The sequence below is a fragment of the Brassica napus genome, chromosome A7, assembly GCF_020379485.1.
Source record: "Brassica napus cultivar Da-Ae chromosome A7, Da-Ae, whole genome shotgun sequence".
NCBI classification, from domain to species: Eukaryota; Viridiplantae; Streptophyta; class Magnoliopsida; order Brassicales; family Brassicaceae; genus Brassica; species Brassica napus.
This window is the reverse complement of record NC_063440.1, coordinates 13,582,261-13,601,168: the sequence shown is the minus strand read 5'-3', so window position 1 is coordinate 13,601,168 and position 18,908 is coordinate 13,582,261. Positions and strand designations below refer to the sequence as shown.

The 18,908-nt window shown below is 29.1% G+C and overlaps 2 protein-coding genes across 2 annotated transcripts; one reads left to right on the top strand and one right to left on the bottom strand.

The window, feature by feature from the left end:
• The first annotated feature begins 10,438 nt into the window (after positions 1-10,438).
• LOC106356463 lies at positions 10,439-11,302 on the top strand. The gene has a single exon (XM_013796219.3). It carries the CDS (start codon positions 10,531-10,533, stop codon positions 11,059-11,061), a length of 531 nt encoding a protein of 176 aa, XP_013651673.1. The 5' UTR covers positions 10,439-10,530; the 3' UTR covers positions 11,062-11,302.
• A 5,525-nt stretch (positions 11,303-16,827) lies between these two features.
• On the bottom strand, positions 16,828-18,207 carry LOC106356461 (protein RADIALIS-like 5). Its single transcript, XM_013796217.3, has 2 exons — positions 17,682-18,207; positions 16,828-17,064 (listed from the first exon to the last, which is right to left on the bottom strand). The coding sequence occupies exons 1-2, from the start codon at positions 17,948-17,950 to the stop codon at positions 17,037-17,039; spliced, it is 297 nt and encodes a 98-aa protein (XP_013651671.1). The 5' UTR covers positions 17,951-18,207; the 3' UTR covers positions 16,828-17,036.
• Positions 18,208-18,908: the final 701 nt, after the last annotated feature.

Below are 18,908 nucleotides of genomic sequence, written 5' to 3'. Positions count from 1 at the left end.
GTGTTATTGATTTCAAATAAAACTTACAATACATATTGAGTGTTGTTCAATAATTTATCTTACGGTGATCAATAAGACTTGACAAAAAAAAAAGGTGATCAAAAGCTTGCATAAAGGGAATATTCTGTTACGAAAATATTGGTATCCCAATAATACCTTAGAGGATCGGTTCATAACTGTTTCTCTCTATTTTAATAAAGTATATAAGAAAAAGATTTTGAAGTGGGCTCATAGGTTGGATAGGTATCGTTGAATTTGCCTATTTGGCTTTAGGAACTAACAAAAGATAGTTTGGTCTATGTTGGGATTTTCTGGTAGTCATGAATCTTGCAGTCCTTTATATATAGTTTATTCGAAAATAAACTATAGATATTTGAAGGCAAGACGCAGAAAGTAATTGACGGGATGGAGTCGTGGAGATGGCCTTCAAGGTTTAAATATTCATCTAGTTATACTTTTCAAAGTCTAAATACTTTTATGGACGGCCAAATAGTTATTTATTATTATTGCGTGCAACTTTACTATCCGAAGTCTTCTAAATTTCTACGGAAAATAGCCATTTAAATTCTAAACTTTCAAAAATAAGCTAAACAAATTTCCAACTTTTAAGCAAGTCAAATAAATACTAAATTTTTTGAAAATTCCGAATTAATCCTAAACTTCTATTGACTCAGCCTTTTTAGTCATGTACAAGTCAAACGTTAATTAGACGTTTATATCTGTTAAATAGTAAAAACGGTGAGTTTTGGTGACTCGATAAAATTAAGAGTTCTTCCCTTCTTCGTGGACTGCAATCTTTAATTGCAGAAATATTTCTTTTTCCTTTTCACCATGGGTTAAAATAAGGCTCGTGAATTTCTGATACGGTAAATCCGTATGAAAGCTTCAACAACACAATAATGGAATAACGTTCATGATACGAAATATCATTTCTCACACTTCTCAAGAGTATATACTAAGAATCAACTCAAACACAATGAGAGAACTCCATTAAAGAGTATCAAGAATACCATGAAATAATATAGAAGTGTTGTTTGTATTCATGTGCTAAGCAGCGTATATATACATCGTATGAAGTCCTAATACAACGGGGACTTATATAACATGGATAATCTTATTATACAAGTTATGTTTATCTCTAAGTAGTATCCTTATCTCTATAAAAATGAACAAAAATTTGACCAAAAAATAAAAAAAAATGAACAAAACTCTAACAAACTCACGATCTATTTTCTTGGATAATTCTCCAAGTGAAAGCATACTCTGTTTTTGTACTTCTTGTTATTTTCCCTCACTTAGCTGGCATGGCCAGTGACGTGTCACATTGATCATGTCCATCCTCACAGTGCGTTTTAGCTCGTCTCGTTACAAGCTTATTCCTCTGCATCATCAATATTTTCAAGTCCTCAAGATCTTCACCTTCTTTCTCTCTGCAATCACTGGAAATTTTACAGGATTTAGTTCGTTATGGGAATTAGGGTTCACAACTCGAGAAAAATTCCTACTTTTAATGAATCATCAAAATGAACCGTTTTACTACGTAAACGTCTAATTAACGTTTGACTTCTACATGACTAAAAAGGCTTAATCAATAAAAGTTTAGGATTAATTTGGAATTTTTTACAAAAGTGTAGAATTTATTTGGCTTGCTTAGAAGTTGGAGCTTTGTTTAGCTTATTTTTGAAAGTTCGGGATTTAAATGGTTGTTTTCCCAATTTTCTACTATTTTGTAGGGTTTTACGTAGTGATTTTTTATTTTCCATGTCAGCTGCGTATTTGAATACAACTATCAATACTATTAAAACAGAAGCATGTTTTAAAATGCAAAAAAATATATGTCTATTCATTCGTATATATACAACTATATATTAATTCAAATGCAAAAAAAAAAAATTTGTTCAAAACCCTCACCAAATACATAAAAATATAATTCTTATAGTTAGAGTTTTAAAATATATATAAATATATATTATAAAATAAATATTAATAGAAATTATATGATGAAACATGTTACTATTGATAGTTTAATGAATATATTTTTTACGGGTTACTCAAACAGACATGTAATATATATATCAAATATAAACTAATTGAACAAATATATTAACACAAATATATCATAAAACATTACATTAACATAAATCGAAGCCAGAGAGTAAGAGTCGATATTTTAATTGTTTAAAAATATAATTATATATATAAATTAGAAAAATTAAGAACTAAATATAATAAAAATATATATCAAAATTAAAATAATAAATATTTACATTTCTAATGCGAATAATGAAATTAAATTTAAAATTTAAAATAAGCCATAGACAAAACATCAAAAAGTATCTAATAATATGTGAATAACAAAAATAAACTAACTAAATAAACAATTGTATTTTTTTGCAAACGTAAATCATTAATTTGTAATTAACGTATACACATTATTGATGCTCAAATCTATTTTATTTTTAGTATGCATCCACTCAAATATTAATCCATTAACAAGATGAAATTTTAGTTGGACTAAAATTGTATTAAAATTGGAATATCAATTTCATAATATATTTTCTATTCATCTGAACGTTCATGAATATATATTACAATACTCTAAATATAATATTAAATCAAACCTGATTACATATTGGGTCATATATCATTTCAATCGATAACCAGATCTCGGGTTTTAGCGGTTGTTACGGGTTTTATAGAATTTTTAAATAACAGTTTTTAAAAAAAAAACTAAAATGAATTACATATGAACCACTGAATTTGGCAATTTAACTGCGGGTCGGGTCGGGTTTCAAAACATTGAATATAATGTTTCATTTGTAATATCTAAGTGTAGATACAATTAAATACAAATTTATATCAAATAAATTTGGAATGTTTCGAAAATAATTCCGCGCTTTGAAAGCGCGGGTCAAAATCTAGTCTTATATATTAAAAGAGAAGTCACAACCTTGATTCATGTGTGATTTTTTAAAAAATGGACCTAATGGATTTATTACTAGAAAATCATGTTACATTTAATTTCTAATCTTACCATTTAAATTTTGGGCCTACTAGAATTTTTTATTGGGCTATCAATAATTGAATTTAAACAATTGATAATTCATTAAATATATATATATATATATTATAAATTAAATAGATATAATTTAATATTGTAATACTATACCTCTATATGTTAATTATTTAAATATTTGTCGATGTTAACTTTTAAAATTATAAAGATTTTTTTAAATAACAAAAATTATATTATCTAATAATGATTAATTTTTACTACCTTAAACCAATGAAAACAAATTTTAAATTATAGAGTTTATTTTAAAAATTAAACAAAAACTAATTATTTAATTATTTACTCGATAATATAAATCTAGGAAGCGAAAAGTTTAATTTTTTAAAAAATTTCTAAATTTGTGAAATGTTACAATATTTTTGAATATGACAATAAAACAATATTTTATTAATCCTTATATATATAGTTACGATTTTAATAATGAAATAATAATCCGAAAATATATATATATAAAAGAAGATACAAATACATGTGAAAGTTTGAAACAATCTATTTAACGAAAAAAATATACCGTAAACTTATTATGTTTTAAAAATTGATAGACACATATATATTATAATATATACCAATTTAGAATTGAAAGCAAAATATTTATATAAAAATAAATGAACACAAAAACCCGTGCGGTTGCGCGGGTCGAAATCTAGTTTATAAATTTTAAAATATGAACCTTCTTCAAGAGACCAATCCTCAACACAATCACTGAAGAGTTTGCAAGTTGCTATCTCCTCCTTTAAATACTTACTCAACTATAGAACAGCTTTATATAACAAAATTAAACATTGAAAATAGAAAATAGACATTACAAATGCTTTTGTATCTGTTAGTTCAATTTAACAACGTATCCGTCGGTTCGGTTGCCGCAGACGGTGGTTATCATTACTTATTATAGTATCAAAAATGTTTTGAAAAGTTAAGGAGGTAATCTGTGATTATGTTTGGATTATCTGTGATTATAGAACTTTCGAAATGATTAGAATCTTCATATTGGTACTTTAAAACCATTGCTTATTTTTTTTACGGCTTCTCAAAACTCAATTGTAAATCTTTTAGTGATTACAAAACTATGCTTACTTCCAATATGAAGTACCAATATGGAAGTGAAAGCTGGTTGGTAAGAGTGAAGCTCAAGGGCTTGACTCTTAGACTAAGCTCAAGGGCTTCCTTCTATTTTGTCAAACCCAGATTGATAAACAGGGAAATACATTAAAGTAATTGGTTCCCAGGAAGAAAAAAAAAGTCCCGTATGGAAGTGAAAGCTGGCTGGTAAGAGTGAAGCAAATGGACAACTCATTGCATTTCCACAATGAGCGTATAACTACTTTTTACTGATGGATTGTTAAGTTTAGAGACTGGGGATTTATTGTTATTGCTATGATTTTTATTAGTGCAGTGAAGACAGATATTTTTTCCTTTGTAAAGAGAAAAGCTCATTATTATTCTGCGATAGTTCTTTGTGAAATAAATAAAACATAGTACTTGTACATGTTACTCTTTCTATCAGACCCATCTTGCACTTTCAATTTCCTCAGGTAAGCAGCACTAGATTAGCTAAAATCTAACTCGTGTAATCATAAGTCTGGGAAGCCGTAGTGTTGTTTGTTTACCAAGAGCTTAATAGGTTTTCCTAGTATCAACGCAGCTGAAATTTAGAAAAAAAAAATATATATATATATATATATACTCAAACACAGATAAACAGAGTCTTAATTTCCTTGTAAAGGCTGAAATTTTTGTTTCTGTTTAGTGTTGTCTAACACATAGTCTGACAAGTGTCACACAAGGATAGTTTCTTCTTTCTCCTCTTACTTGCAACTTATGAGCACAAGACCTTACTTTTGTTGTCTACTGTAGTACGGTTAGTTGATCAGAACTGATTTCTGGTTAAGTTCAGCGTCGCTGCGAGATTGGCCGCTTTTCATGTGTTGGTATAATGCTTCTTTTCTTAATTCCACCAAAGTTGCATTTTTTTGGGTTAACTACCTATTTCTACACCATAACTATCATATAGTAACAAAAGTATACAATCTTTCAACATCGGCCTAATTGCATACAATTTAAGTATGAAAAGTTGAAAACCATTATTCCCTATCCCGAAAGATCGAAACCCGTTTCCACACAAGCCGAGATTTAGGTTGGTTTTAATGGTTTATAACATTAACCAACAGTAAACCAGTTGATATTGGTACAATCCGACTCAAACGAAGATCCAAATACAAATCGATTAAAATCCAACCCGAACCCCTATTAGAATCCCCCAAATCAATTTATTTAGACCCTAAAATCTAAAAATTCAAAAAAGAGATTTGATTCCCACAGAGACAAATCCATAAAAGATTTTGATTCCCACACACTCTCTTTATTTCATTTGGTATTTCCTTCTTTACACTCATCATTGTTCTTAAGCTTTATCAAATACTCAGGAAATGATAGAGGGAGAGAGAGAGACTCAACAACTGAGAGAAAACACGTCTACGGTATCGGAATGCGGCATTTGCGTGACCTGTAACGAAAAAGCTAAGTTCACTACTTTTAGGGGAAAATTACGGCAGTGTACTCTTTTTTTCTTTCATGGTTTTTGTCTCAGTGAATTTTTTCCGTGACCAAATTTTTAACGAGGCACTACGTAATAGAAGATGAGTAATCAAGAGAAAATGTTATAAAAGTGATTAATCATCTTCAAAGACACTTGCCATGCTCTCATAATATCCTTATCACCCCCACATGTCATATGAGTCAAGAGGCTTTTGCACTATCATCGGGACACATGTCAGATTTATAATTATGTCTTTTAGCTGGGTTTAACCGACTTGAAACTCTTATAAATAGATAAATGCTTCATTGTTCTTTTGTAACAAGAATCAGTAGAAATAATAATAAACAAAAAGGAAAAGTAGTCCATGTTTTTCCTCTCTCTCTCGTGTAAACACACACACACACAAAATCAATATCACTCCCTTTTTCTCTCACTCTCACACCATCTCCAATAGCTTACTCTATTTTTTACTCTAAAATAGAGTAACTCTATAATAGAGTTTGAATTTGCTCCAATAGTACTTTATTTTAGAATAGAAAATAGAGTGATAAACAAAAAAAATAAATTACTCTATATTCGGAGTAAACTTATTTTTCACTCTATTATAGAGTGAGAAATAGTGCACCATTGGAACATTTTTTACTCTAAACTCTATTTTAAAGTTAAAAATAGAGTGGAGGTTGGAGATGCTCTCACGTCACATCTCTATTTCTCTTTTCCATTATTTGTTTTTCTTTTGCAATCATAAAAATACTTCACCAAAAAAATTACACCAGTTCCCTCTTTCTTGTTTTTCTGTTTTTGGAAATTTACTGCTAGACCAAATCTAGTAATTAACAGGAAAACGACAAAGGAAATATCGTAACCCGATGCATGAGGATTATATGAAAAGATTGAAAACAAATCAAGTTGATTGTTGGCCCATTAGCGGCCTATTCATTTTATTTTGGTGTGTTTCATTTGTTCATTATCTTTTATTAAATCTAGGCATGGGCATTCGGAGTCCCAATCGGGTTTCGGTTTTATCCATTCGGGTTTCGGTTTTTCGGGTTTATCAAAATCAATCCCTTTCGGGTTATATAAAAGATCGGTTCGGGATCGGTTCGGATTCTATCGGGTTCGGATCGGGGTTAGTAAATCTTAAAAAAACCGGTATAACCCATTGTACTTTCGGGTTCGGATCCCAATCGGTTCTTCGGTTTAAAAATACTTGATTTGTACCTATTTTGTAACTAAAACATAAATGAAATCGGTTCTTCGGATTTAAAATACATGATTTGTACATATTTTAATAGCCAAAACATAAGTATAATCGATTCAAAAATAAGAAAAAAATCAAACGTGATCATTCAATCAAAATCAAGCGAAAGATAAACATAGTTAGTGATAAAAAGAAAACCAGATAAATGAAATCATAAAACAAAAAATAAGTTCTCATGAAATGAGAAACATTATTCAATAAAAACAAAACCAAAATCTAAAAACTTCAGGCATCAACCGTCACATTCCACCATAAACCTTCATGTAACATATAATTATTTTAGAAGTTCAATAATATCTTAAAGTATTTTGGATACATATTAAGAATTAAGATCATATTTGGTAGAAGTTCTTTTTGTGATTTTAAATGTTTCGGGTTTTTATCGGATATCCATTTAGGTCCGGGTTCGGTTCGGATAATACCCATAATCCAAAATACCAAAAAACAGGATCCATTCGGTATTTATGTCGGGTTCGGATCGGTTCGGATTTATTTTTATAGGATCGGGTTCGGTTTGGATTTTCGGGTTCGGTTTATTTGCCCAGCTCTAATTAAATCAAGTTGATAATGAAAAAAAGAATATGTTTTATATGACTTGCATGAAAAATAATATACTTCGTGTGCTAGTTTATTTTGCTAAGAAGTCGATATAGATTATGGATCCTAGGAATCTGTTATGCTAAAACTTTCAAATAAATCATACAAACAACTAAAAGAATCTAGGGAAAACTGTTTTTTAGAGCAAAAAAATGGTAACTATGTCCTTTTAGACTAATCTATATTTTGTGTCATATTTTCCTATAACACCCTTTAATATTTTTGAAAATAAATTTAATAAATAGTTTTACAAACAAAAAAAATTGAAAAAATAGTAACTTTTGATAAAATACCTATATGAACTTAGTGATATTTTTTCCAGTTATAAAAAAGTTAAAATTATAAATTTCAAATTATGTTCTAAATAAAGTAGAAATGGCATTTTACGAAGTAGAAAACGAAATCCACTTTTTTCATTGAATCTACAATGTTTAGAATACGTGATCTACGTAAATAGGAGTATTCTAAAAATATTTAGAATACACATTCCACGCTTAACCTATCGTTCTAAAATCTTTAGAAATCAAAATCTACACATTAATATAAATCTAAAACACGTAGAAACTGACTTCTACAGATTTACTATAAATCTAAAACATGTAGAAATCAAAATCTAAACATTACTATAATTCTAAAAAATTGTAGTAACCGATTTCTGCATATTAGTTGTATTCTACGGATAAGAAATCAGTTCCTAAAAATATGGAAACAAAATATTTGGGAATATTAACTTTTATATTTTGAAAAAAAAAATCGATTTAAAAAAAAAACATAAAAAAACGAAAAAGGAACAAAAAAACAAAAAAAAAAAAAAAAAAAAGGAATAAAAATTTACAATTTTAAGGGCATTACTGCCATTTTGAAAAATATTAGTCTAATGGGACATAAAGTAATATAGATTAGTATAAAGGGACATAGTTACCATTTTTTTGCTTTAAAAAAACAATTTTATCTAATATAAAGAGAAGACAAACTAGTTTTACCGAATTTTTATATCTACCAGCGAAGAGATTTTCTTCTCACTTAGATATATGACATGATGCAAGGATAAAAATGAGTTTTAGTTTTTACAACTATCGACCTTTGCGAAATATTTTGAATTCTATTTTTTCTGATCAAACAAACATTTTCCAAAAAGAAAAAACAATTCAACAGCCATTTAATTCTTATAAAAATAATCATTCCATGTTCAAAAATTTGGTAAACTAGTAAGTTTTTAAGTGTCAAAGTAACGTTTCATGAGATCCGAATGTAAAACCTCGTGAAATTAATCTTTGGGTTTAGAAAGTCTTTGTGATTTTACAGTTATCAAATTTATTTTTAATTTTGAAGAGAAATAAGTTTACAATAGTCAATTAATGTATATATAGTACAAATTCATAGTTCTGTGAACATTAAAGCAATAAATGTTATCAGTGAGAGATAAGAAACACAATGCAGGAACACAATGCTGTCACTATTCATGTTATTTTATTGCTATTGTTTTTCATAAATTAAACAATTATAAATTATAAAGAAAAATAGGTGCGGGATGAATTTTGTTCTAAACCACACTTCAACCTGAAAAAAAAAACAAATAAGGTGTGGTAGTTTCTGTTGGAAACAATTTTTTTTAAACAGATATTAAAACATAAATCTACATAATCACAAATTGAAATTTATATGTGTACTATCTAATTAATCAATCAACTCTACTAATATTTAGTTAGTATAAATTTAAATAATTAATAAATATATAAAATCATAACAAATATAGCTTTGAATAATTGTAAATATAATCTGGTATTTACAGCTTAGTATCATTTACTTTTTAATTTTTAAAATACAAATATATTTTATATATCACGTAACTATACTATTTATTGTATTCGTTATGTTTCACATATTGCTAAAAATACTTTTATTATAAATTAAGTTATAAATTTTTTGAATTATAATAAATTATATAATTTATTTAATTTTGTTTAAAAAATTAAAATAAAATATTCCTATTTATGAAATAAGCTATAAAATATATTTTTTATAAAATATATATTTTAGAAAATATATTAGTATTACTGATTTTTTTGTTTGTAAAATATAAACAATTTACCGTTCGTTCTTTGTTTCGAACCGTTTATTTTAGACGATCTGCAGTTATTCTGCAGCATGTATTTTTTTCATACAAACAGCAGTTAAATTTTATCGTAGTATCTTATCTGTTTGTTCCGCACATATTACCATTCAGAATCTTAATGTTATTTGACAGATCCTGTAGAGAAATAGCATGTTAACCAAAAAAAAAAATAGCAAACACAAAAGGTGATAATGCAACTTTTGAATATGAAAGGCTAATATAACTACGAGCCTATGACGGGAGAAACGGACTTTTTTTTTTTGAGCACCCTTTTTTTTTTTTTTTAGTTAAGTTAAGAGTAACCAAATTAGTTAGATCATGGACAAGTTATAAGTTTTCACTTTTCAGCTTTTGTAACTAACTTTATTTAAAGCATACAGTACTCCTATTAAAAAAACCTAACACAAATAAACAGATACCACTGTCCACTGCACTGATAAAGTTGACGGGGTTTTAAATTTGGATCTTGATTTTGTACTTATATATATTCGTCAAAATCGGTTTAATCATATGATTAGTTGATTAAAATAACCTTAACAAACTGACATCATGTCATCAAAAAATCAATGCTATTAGAAGTAGTCAACTATACAAAGGAATTCAACAAACAAAAAAATATTGTATTCAAAGGCAAAAAATGAGAAAATGTTCAAAAGGGATCACGTGAAGATCACGTGGAAATATTGGTCAAACAGAGAAATTCAGTTAAAAAGAAATTAATGTGTACGTTCCACCGACTCGGCTACAGCTGCATATGACTCAGCGCCTCATGTTGACTTGTCAGTCTTTTATTGTATTTATATTTATTAAATATTTTAAGTATTTAGTTGAGTATTATTTACATATGTGAATTTTTGATATTATGAATTTTCATTTTATTTATTTATTTGTTTTTTGGACAAATAATTTTCATTTTATTTTGCAGAAACTTTTACTATAAATATTCGATGGCAATAGTAGTTGTCTTCATTCAAAGATATGAAGAAACTAATAAAAGGAAAAAATATATAGGTAAAGTAAACAGAAGATTCTTTCCTTCTCGTAAAAGAAAGAAACAAGACCAAAAAAGCCACTCGTCGACTTTTATTACAAAACCTTCGATCTCCACCTTCACTTCTTCCTCTACTACTTGTTCGTGTAAGACCAATATGGAAGACTTCAGATCCAGATCGTACGGTGACGGTAGAACATCAGACCGGAGATCCGACGGTCCAGGTTCACTCGGTGGTAATGGTATGCAAGATCTCAGGTCTTACAGCACTTCCTACACCGATCACCCGACCCGGATACCCGAAGATAACCCGAATCTGAAGAAAGGAAAATCGTCATCTTCTTCATGGGGATTTGTGGATCCAGATATAAAGAGGAAGAAAAGAGTTGTGAGTTACAGAGCTTACACTGTTGAAGGTAAGCTTAAAGGCTCTTTCAGAAAAAGCTTCAAGTGGGTTAAAGATAAATGCAGCAAGTTGCTCAACTAAGCAAATCTGCTTAAGACAATCAAACTTTTTGTGGGTTTAATATGTTAAGCTCGACGGTTTCCATTTAGTTTATACTACCTTTATATCATTTTTTGTCTGTGTGTGGGTGTGTTCGGATCTCTTAAGTTGTGGTTGTGATTGTGTAGCAAAAGAAAATTAAAAATAATATAGATATGCTATTATAGATGAATTCTGTAGATTGAAAGTGATATGAGTGAGTGATTATTAAGTTTTTGACATATTCTAAATTAATTGATTAGGATATGAATGTTCTTTTGACTAAAAGGATATGAATTTTTATATAGTTTTTTGTGATTAGTCATTTGTAATTTCATTTCTAACGTCAATTAGGTATAGAGAATTATCATGTTTGTAGAAGTAGTTTCGTTTTCATATTACGGACGTGTCTAATGGTATATGATTATTATCTTGTACCAACAATTTTTTTATTCTGTATATTTTGATAAAAATTTGCAATACTTCACTTATTCCGGTTAACAATTTGCAATACCTATCGTTAAGTTTAGATGATTTTGCTTTTATTTTGAGAGTGGTTTTGTTTCATTTTGTCAGTCCCAACTAAAAATGATGTCAAAGTGTTAATTTACTTAACCCAGCGTTGTTACAATAATTAAGTTAACAACGTCTTCTAGTTGGGGTTCGACTGAGATTATTTTATCCATGGTTAGTTAAGCGTATGCGTATCAATAGTTATTGAAAATAAAATTGATAACCTTCCAAATTTTAAACCTACGCAAAAAATATAGTGACGACATCAGAAAGGTAATGAAACTAGACCCTGAACCTGAATAAAGATCTGAATTTTCACGATATCAAGCTGCATGCACGCTTCCAAATACTGGCCATTTCATAGATCTTAAATAGTTTTCATGACTCTCAGATTTCTCAATCTAATTCAAGCCCTTCTTCTGAAACTCATACTAAACAATCCGCTCGCCAAATCGAGTCAAAATGGTCTCATAATTAGATTCGACTTAGGTGCTGAGTTGTGTAGATGGATATTGGTCTAACAACTAATCACTCAGGTTTTAATCCGGGAAAATATTTGCAAGTGCATATTAAAGTAGGTAGTAATAGTATCATATCGTATCTTTTTTTTTGTCTGGTTAATTATGCTATTACAAATTATGAGAAACATTACATTCGTCCCTGGTTTTACCGACTTCGATACCTGTATAAAAAAAACAGATGGCACATGAGATAATAGTGCTCTGGTAGTGATATGGTGTATGATAGAAAGTGTGACCTGTTCTTTTAAATGCTTGTTAATGGTCTCCAAAGACTAAACTATCTCAAGGCCCAATCTTTGCCTGCCAGATTTAATGTTAGCTAGCTAATAACAACGGCCTCACAGGCTCACTAATGAATGGGTTTGCATACCCTTCTCAGATTCTCATTCTCATATGTTAGATCAGCTGCATTTCTACTCAACTCCTCACACATTGCCTGTATATATATACATACAGAAGTAAACACATAACACTAGTTTCAAAAGAAATAAGCATAAACCAAACTCAGTCCATAGGGTACATCAACTATACCTGTCTCCGGCGAATCTTCTGCTTTGCGAATTGTAATTGAATTGAAGTCGTATTTGACACTGATCAATTGTTTGGGTCGTATTTGGCACGACCTAAATTATTAGGGTCGAAATTGACACTTTTTCGGCTTAACAATAGCTCATGGCCCACCACGTCTCACTTTGCACCAAGTCAGCAACACTAGCACGTGCCGAGTGAGGCGTGCGTATTTGGGACCGTCCTATCTCACAGCTCTGGGAAGAGGCGCTGAGTTTTAGGTGAAAGGTCGGTTTGAGGAGCTCAAATCTCGCCACTTGTAATGCGTTTATTAGGTCTTTACGTGGTGACCTCCATGAGATTAAGTGGTCGATAACTGGTCCGTATCTTACGGTTGACTTGAGCTTTTGGTGCATCCACCAACACACAATCATTTTGGTCTCTAGACTCTAGGCCATGTTTATGTATGATCAACATTTTTTTTCCTTATTTTCTTTGTCATCTAGTATTATTAATGGAGGACAAACATTTACAACTAAAGGTCCAAAAAGACAAATAAAAAAAATATATAAGAGGTCCAAAACCCAGAAAAAAAAGACGGCTAAAATAAAACAATGATCAGCCACGAAAGCTCACATGTGTTAAACACCAACCAAGAAGGACATATGTTTTGGAGCAGAGACGTCACCTAACTTCACCCATTGAAAAATCATCGCCGAACGGTTTAGTCGGCGTTCCACCGGAAGTAAACCGGAAACATGAAGTATAGAAAAGCACAGTCGGCGATGACAACAACTCAAGATCAGCTCAAAAGTAACCCTAAAATTAAAATAACATACTAAAATAATGTGATAGATCCTATATGTATAAAATATACTAAGATAATCGAACCAAATTGCTTAAACTGAACAGTGTATTTACTTATAAAATCTCACAATATACTAAAATAATAGAAATGCTAAAGTATATTTTTAAACACAACATGAAAATATAAATTATCCTAAACAAATATCCGTTCATAGTATAATTAAATAAAATTTAAAAATATATTGTATGCAAACTGTGGAAATTTTTTAAAAATATATATATTGAAAGAGTTTCTCTATTTGATTATTTCATATTATGAATTTATTATACCGAACTCAAATTTTTTTTTTTTTTATAATAATAATTAATAACAAAGTAAAATGTATAAAAAATAATTATATATAAATAATGTCGAATAAGAAACATAGATAATAAGATTATAGAGTTACACACTATATAACAATAAAATGTAAATCATATATTTAAAACATTTATGATATATCAAAATTATAAATTTATAAAATAAAAATTTATCCACACATATATGGAGGTCAAAATCTAGTTAGTTGATTGTAAGGTACGATTAGAGGGATATTTAAGCTCATGCATTTTAAACATTGGGACACATATATTTATATTTATATATTGAAGATAAAATCAATACAACTATTTCCATCAATAAACACACCACACCAATATTTTTAAATCTGACACGAATACTGAATCATATTACTCTCAGCTGAGTCAACGAGTTAACCTAGGTCAACATTGTTAAACTGCAGGTTAATAAATTATAATATATAATCATATATAAATATAATAATATAAACCACTAAAAATATAAAATAATATCATTTTTTTAACAAAGTATAATTAACTTAGGATTTTACAAAAGTTTATTATTAATTCAAAAATCATCACAATTCAACTCTATTATCTTTATTTTATGACGGGTAAAATCAGCAAAAATCATCATAGAAGACATAACTTACAACTAAAATGTTATAACAGTTGAATATCTCTCATAGTTCTATGTAAAATTTAAAACATTGTTTACACATTGTTGGACCTTTATCCATACAAAATTAGAAGAATCTTTAATCAAAGCAAATATGCTTTGACTGAACCAACACTTATCGAGCAATTGAAAAAAATTATGATGTATTATGTTTGTTTGAGTTTAGTTTTTTTAGAAGTAATAATGTGGACGTATTATATTATACTGTTTTGGACAGTTTAACATTAAACAATAATTATGTTAATTATAGTTTCTGAAATTTAATGTAATCATAATTTGTGAAACAATTCGTTATCATGGAAAATATATGTATATAATATATTTTATATTTTGTATAAACATTTTTATATCATATAATATACATTTCGTTTTATATAATAATAATAATCCAAAAATAGTATAAACAAATTTGTATACATATTAACTGAATTAAACGAAAATGAATTTTATATTATCATTATCTAAAAATTATTATTTGTTGTGATAATCGAAATTAATTAAAACAGAAAGATAAATAATATATATATATATATATATATATATCTAGTTAAAAAATAAAACCATTAGTTAGTTTTTTTAAATGATAAAATAAGTTAATTATTAATCAAGGGTAGCAACAACTTTGACCACTATAATTTTTAATGAGAGATTTCGAATGTGAAAAATCACTTCGCAAAGAATAGTATAAATAATTAAAAATTCTCCAGCTTCATTTTCATCCGACATGAAAATAAATTTTTTGATTAATTTTAATACCAAATAAGAACTTAAGCAAAAATAACATAATAAATAAGCAAAAATATTATAAAATTAATTTAAATCTAAAAAAATAAATTAATAGTCTAATACTGTCATATCAATAATTTTTGTTTTTTAATTATTATTTTCTTCATTTTCTTCAAATGACATGCATATTATAAATTTCATTAAAGTTTAAAGAATCACAAATCTTGTATTTAATTACATTTGCATGTAGTATTTATCTATTTGAGTTCTAGTATATTCAATTCTAGATGTTTATAAAAAAAACTAAGATACATATATTATTGGAAGACTGTCCGAAGTGATACATGGAGATCGAACATTATTATATTTAATCTATTATTTACATTTGATTTTAGTTTTTAAAACTATTTTATATGGATCCGAGGAATCTCAAGTCATAAGCTTGGGTAATATTTGTTTGATAGATGGATCCTGGACGGCTGAAGCTCATTTCAGTGGATGCGGATGGGTGTGGATGGACAGTGGTGGGAACACCCAACTTATGGGGATAAGGAATCTCACGCGGCGCGAGTCACCCCTGCATACAGAATTGGAACCACTGCGGTGGGCAATGGAGAACATGCTCCAACATTCGACATGCCAGAGCTTTGGAACGGACTGCAAGGAGATGATTGCAATGTTAAAAGAGCCCCAGGCTTGGCCAAGTTTTGCGACGGAGCTGGAAAGGATTGAGACGCTCAAGACTTGCTTTCCGGAGTTCAATATCACCTATGTTCCACGAACGCGAAATCAGTTCTCAGATTTTTTAGCTAAGACTGCTAGATCATTCCATAGGGAGTTATATTTTATTGGTTGTTCTATCCCGGTCTGGTTACCCAGACCACCTCAAGCTTGAGTAATAGAATGGCCTTTTGACGTCAAAAAAAAAAAAAAAAAAAAAAAAAACTATTTTATTTGGATATACTACATGCATAATTTATAAACTATTACAAAACTAATTTATACATCATGTAATTTCATTTCATGTTTACCTTAAGGGCATCTCCAACCCAAACTTATTTTTTCCTCTATAATTCCCACAAAAATAGAGTAACTCTATTATAAGGTAAGTTTTGCTCCAATGGTTTACTCTATAATAGAGTTACTCTATTATAGAGGGAAAAATAGAGGGATTTCACCTTTTCACTCCAAATATAGAGTGAAAAAATGAAATCTCTCTATTTTTCTCTCTATAATAGAGTAACTCTATTATAGAGTAAACTATTGGAGTAAAACTTACTCTATAAGACCATCTCCAATCACACTCTATAATAGGATTACTCTATATTTCACTCTATTATAGAGTAACTCTATTATAGAGTGAACCATTGGAGCAAATTTAACTCTATAATAGAGTTACTCTATTTTAGTGTAAATTATAGAGGAAAAAATAGAGTGCCTTTGGAGATGCTCTAATAGAGTTACTCTATTTTTGTGGGAATTATAGAGGAAAAAATAGGTTTGGGTTGGAGATGAACTACTATTTTATAGCTACAAATTTGTTTCTCAAGTTTTTGGCCAATAGTACACAACAAGTTTTTTGTACACAACATGTTTTACTACGTGGAAAACTAGAGACCACCTCTCAGTGTAAACTAGTTTATATTGATAGCTAAAGCCATCGAAAATCAAACACAATAATTGGCAAAAATATATAATAATCAATAACTAGAAACAATAACACAATAGCAACATGATTTGGCTCATTTGATGTGAAAATAAGGTTAAATAAGTAATTACGTGGCACAATGAAAAGATAAGTTCTGATCAATGATCATCAGTGTGTGATATAAGGAAATATATCGCTCTGAATCTTTTATAGCACTATTGCTTCAATGTAACAGACTTCACTGGATCCTCATATTCTTCATTAACCTGCAATAGAGTATATTTAAAAAGGATTTGTTTAATAAAAGCTTTTTCGAAAGTAACAATTTTGTCGATCACCGACCAGTAGAAAGTTACAATCACTTTTACCTATTTATATACTAATGACGGCTATCTATATGATCATACTTAAATATTATACATGCATTATCTTATCATACGTATATAAGATTCAATGGAAGACAATGTGCATGTGATGATGTACAAGGAAGATTAGATTTCATGTGACTCCTTTACCTTTAATGAGAATGCAAAACTATAGGGGATGGTGCGTGTGGTTGCATGTCTCTTATTATTCTAACTATTATTTTAGTATATAGAATAATATTATGTTAATATTATTATATAATCCAACGTTCATTGCTAATGTTAATGTTATTATTTCACCACAAAAACTAATTCATGTTAGTCCAATAACCTTCAAACTTGGAACAATTTTTCACTAAACATTTATTCTGTTTACGCACATTAGAAATCACAAAACGAATGTAGTAGAATCTATAGATTTAGTCTAAGCCACAGTAAAATTCACACAAAAAAAAACGACCACAGATTCTAAAAAACAACTAATAATTCAAAAAAAAAAAACGAGACAAAGATCTTACCTCAAATCGTAATCGTTGATGCCTCTTGATTTATTTCCAACATCGACGGTCTTGTATTTAGGCAAAGGGACTAAGTCTTGCTCGATGTTCATGAGATCTTCAACGAGAATATCGTAGTGACGTTTGACTTCCTCTGCCGATTTATTCCCGACGGCTTTGGCCACGTTTTGCCAACGGTCTGGAGTGTCTTTGTCGTAAACGGCTAAAGCCCTTTCGAATATCTTATTTTGCTTAGACGTCCAAGAGGAGCTCATAGAACTTGAGGCCATCTTTGTATTATTTAAGCTTCTTTAGGAAAAACCGTGAGATATATATTATGCGAAACAATTTCAGAGAAAGAAAAGGGATCGATGCAAAGCTACGAATACAAACGAATGCCAAGATAGGCTCCTTATATGGAGGAAAAGAGAGTTGAGAGATTCCGCAACTTGTAGTATTTATCCAATTTTCTTTTTCAGGTTAGCTATCCAAATAAATAAAAAAGTATAATGTTCTTATGGGTCTACGTTGTTTGGGTCCATATAGTTCTTTGGGAGAATAGTATCGAGAGTCAACCGTTCATATATTAGTGATCTAGTAAAATCTGAAATTAGCAGCTCGTTTCCAAGGTACTTCATTGAATCAATAGTAAAGAAAGTTGGTATGTTATATTTAATGGTAGTTATACATATATACTACAGTTCTATAGTTTTCAAAAAGTATTAATCATGGTATTTATATGATTATATCATTCACAATAAGAGAAAAGTATTCTAACTTTATATGATATCTAGATAAACTATCAAATAAAACTTCATTTATCTATTTTGGTTTGTTAAACCTTATTTATCTATTAAACTATTTGATTTAACAATTCATGATTATCTGTTGAACTCTATGAATTGGGAGAGGGTAGAGTTATCCTAAAAATGCTATGTAAAAATCGATATGTTTTTCTCTCTCGGGTCCTAATTAAAAGAAATTATATATTAATCTGCTATATGTTAGTATATTATAGAGTGCAGTAAAGGAATTTTTTTTTTTGAAAACGTCAAACGATGAAATAAAAAAACAAAAACGTTAGAAGAGAGTGGTATATGCAGAGAAACGGAAGACTGAACAAGAACCCATCCCGTCTGTTACACTCCAATGAATCAGATTCACCTTAGCTATAATGCAATAGAAATATGTGCTGATAAGACGAACTATAATATCTTCTCTGATAAATTAAATTATAATATCATATTC